The 3,553-nt window shown below is 59.8% G+C and overlaps 1 protein-coding gene across 1 annotated transcript in view; it reads right to left on the bottom strand.

The window, feature by feature from the left end:
• Window positions 1-365: 365 nt before the first annotated feature.
• SOX12 (SRY-box transcription factor 12) overlaps window positions 366-3,553 on the bottom strand; it is a 7,452-nt gene continuing 4,264 nt past the window's right edge. The window contains exon 3 of the mRNA XM_034641597.1: window positions 366-3,551. Within this exon, the coding sequence (XP_034497488.1) occupies window positions 2,963-3,551 (589 nt within the window). The 3' untranslated portion in view covers window positions 366-2,962. The remainder of the gene's footprint in view (window positions 3,552-3,553) is intronic.

The raw sequence follows: 3,553 nt of genomic DNA, 5'->3' as shown, positions 1-3,553 counted from the left end.
TGGGGAAACAGGCTCTGTTCAACCTTAGGAATTTACTGGATCTGGCAGGTAGAGGAATTAAGGGGTGGGGGGCCGGGGGACGAAGAGTTTTGAAAAGGCCTTCCTCTGTTTTCAAAACATGCTGGTAAGAATCTCAAGGACAGGAATCACTGTGGCTGCTGTTGCTCTTTCTCAGTTATTCTATAAATCTACACTGCGGGCCTGACACTGGGACCAACCCCACCACTCCAGGCCCTGACAGCCTAACCCCATCTGCGATTCAAACAGGGAAGGAGAGGCAGCGCCCTGACGTTACACTCCAGGAGAGAGAACCAAAATGCCGGGCCCTGACTCTGACCTTGGCTGCTTGCAGGCCCTCCCACAGGTTGCTTTGCCACCCTGATCCTGTTTCCTCCTCTGGACAATGGGGTAATACACTTTAGGGAGCATCTTATTAAATGCTTCTCACCTCAAACTTCATTTCACCCTGAAGCAGGTAGTTACCATCCTCATGTTACTCCTATGAAGAGAAGAGTCAGGGTGAAGTGAATTTGCTCAAGGTCACACGGGTTCTCAGTGGTGGTGGTACGGGGGCTTTTGAGCCCAGACAATGTGGCCCGACCCTTCTTACTTCTCATTAAGGGCAGGGTCAAACTGGCCCCCCTGGACCAGGTAGGTATGCCTGCACACGTGTTTCATTCGGTCCACAAGGATTTAAAAATATTTGAGTCAACTTTCATTTCACAATTGAGAAACATCCAGATTTCTACCTTCTCTGGAACAATCTGGCCACCGTGGGCTGCATTCTCACAAGGTCACAACTGGCATGAGGGGAGCTGCTGCCCCCGTTGAGGTCGGTCACGAAGCCAGTGTCTACCCAGACTCTCTCATTTATGTCACATGTCTGGCCCTGCGGGGATGAGTTTGTCATCCTTAATGAAGACCAGGGAGTCCTGAGATAGAGGGAGACAGAGGACCCCCGCTCTTCCTGCACGGTGCTAAGTCACATGGACTTCCCTCTGGCAAACTGTCTGGGGGAGGGTTGAGGAAAGGCACAGACATGTAGAACCACAGGGCAAGGTCGGGGCAAATACACTTTATTCAGTCCGGGCATCAGACTGGCAGAAGTCCTGCTGTGGGTGCCAGTGCCCCAGGTCAGAGGGACCCCTCCCCTCAGCTACTAGACTAGTTCTCCAAGACCACAGACAGTGACATCTCTTCACTCACATGACGTTTTCTGGGTTTTTTCATTGTCTTTTTGTTGTTGTTATTTTTCTTAAAAAAAAAAAAGAAAGAAAGAAAAGAGAGAGAAAGAGAAAGAGAGACAGAGCGCGAGAAAGGCCCAGAGCAGGAGCACCAAGCTTAAAGGAGGCAGCTGGTGGCTTTGTCAGCGACGGGAACGCGTGGGGCAGAGACCTGCGGAGACCCTGGGCAGGGGTCCAGGAGGACTCTGGGACCGTTTGTTCCTGAGATTTGTGTGTGTGTGAATGAGAGTGTGTGCACACCCGGGAGGGTGAACACACGCCGGTGAGATACAGGTAGTGAGGGCAGAAGGGGGCGTGGGAAGGCCGGAGGGGCGGGACTTGAGCGGAGACTTGGGGAATAAGAGGGGCAGGGTTCCCGAGGGCACCCCGGAACTGAACACAACCTCCTCCGACAGCAGCGCTATCCCGTTTTCACATGGCAACACAGGCGCAAACGGCACACCTCCACTACTCTGACCGTCCCTTCAGTCTCACAGGCCCAGTCGATAGTCTCTCTTAAGCCAGCTGTTTAAAAGGGGGGCTCTTCTTGCCACGCCGGCTGCTATCATGCCTCAGTCTCAACACCCACCCTGCACCAACGTGACTCAGTTTCTCCCACTGAATACTGTCATCGTGAGCACAGCACTTGAATGATAGAAAGGAGTGGTGAGTATAGGGAGGAGCCCAGGCTAGGCCTGTGCCCTGACGTGATGGGGCACTTGGAAAGGGGGTGGGGAGCAGCAAGAACCCTGTCCCCAAATAGACTGATAAACGCCTTAGTTCGGAGCTTTCTTGGGCAGTCCTCTCGTGGTGCGGTTCCAGATGAAGGCCCTATTCCGAGTTACCAGGTGGGGGAAAGAAAAGGGAGGTTTCTGGCACCAAGGTAGACTGTAGAAGCAGTCTAGCGGTGTATGTTTAGGCGGGGGGGGGGGGGGGGAGTGGAGTGGAGGAGGAGGTGCTCGTCAGTCTGGGCAACCCCGCAAGGAAAAGGGGCTATGCCACCAGAGAAAGTTCCAAGCTCCAAACCAAACCCTTCCGGGCCAGCTAGTCTCTTTCTCCCCCTTCCTACTGCTCCTCCCATTAAGGCAGTGACGCCCCGTCGGGTTGAAAAGAAGCCGCGGCTCCCGGATCAAAAGATTTCTCAGGATCGCTCAACACCCACCCCACTTCTTCCCGGAGCGGGCCACAGAGGCGTGCGGTTCGACTGGGACCGGCCCCCTCCTCCCAAGAAGCATCAAGCATGCGCGAGAAGGGGGCGGGCCCCTGCGCTCGCGAGGGGGGAAGGGGGGGGCATGGGAGGAGCGCGCGATGCCGCCCAGCCGCAGCGTCCCCCTAAACAAGAGAGGAGGCGGGCTAGGCGAAGGCGGAGGGATTCAGGAGCAAGGGCAGGGGCGTGTCCTCCGGCCACGAGGAGGGGCGTGTGTGAGGTGGGGGAGGGGTGCAGGTCTGTAGGAGTGGACGGGAGGTGTAAAGGAGGGGGGCTGGCTGCTGGTGGCTGTGCGGGAGGGGGCAAGACGGGGTGGGGCTTGGATGTCAGGGAAAGAATGGGGGTTGGGCTGCCTTGGGGTGTGTCTGCGGGGGAGGGGCATGTCTGGATTTGAGGGGGATGGGCACGTCTAGGAGGGGGGGAGGCTGCGCGGGAGATGGGGTGCCAGCCTCGGCCTCCGAGGGGCCCCAATACCTGATTCCTGTATGTAAACAGCTGGTTTGGGGGCGTGCGCACCCCGCTGACGGTGGGCTCAGTAGGTGAAAACCAGGTCGGCGATGCTAGACGGGCGCCAATCCCCCGCGATCATCTCGGTAACCTCGGGGGTGCAGTAGTCCGGGAACTCGAAATGCGACGTGCCCGAGGGGGGCGGCAGGTCCGGGTCGCGGTCCAGGGCGCTGCAGTCCAGGCCAGCGGGGCCGGGGGGCAGTCTGGACAGAAAGCCCAGCGGCTCCTCCCCCGACGCCACCGTCTCCTCTTCGCCTTCCTCCGCCGCTGCCGCCTCCTCCTCCTCTTCCTCTGGCTCCTCGTCCTCCGACGGAGTGGGGGAAGCGGCGGTGACAGCCGCCCCCTCGCCCGACGGCCCCTGGGCGCGCTCCGCTGGTCCCCGGGCAGCCCGCCCCGCCGGGACCATCCTCCACAGCTCCCTCCCTGGGGTCTCGACCAGGCGCACTTCCAGCAGCTCCTCGTCGTCGTCCTCGTCGTCGTCCTCGGGCGCCGCCGTGCTGCCCCCCAAAGGCCCGCCCGCTGCTCGGCGGCCCCCGCGGCCAGGCAGCTGCGGCCCGGGCTTGAGCCGGCTGCCGCCACCGCCACTGCCGGGGGGGCGGGGCCGCGCCTTGGCGGG

Source organism: Ailuropoda melanoleuca, chromosome 13 (genome assembly GCF_002007445.2).
Source record: "Ailuropoda melanoleuca isolate Jingjing chromosome 13, ASM200744v2, whole genome shotgun sequence".
Classification (NCBI taxonomy): Eukaryota; Metazoa; Chordata; class Mammalia; order Carnivora; family Ursidae; genus Ailuropoda; species Ailuropoda melanoleuca.
This window is presented reverse-complemented; position numbering and strand designations above follow the sequence as displayed.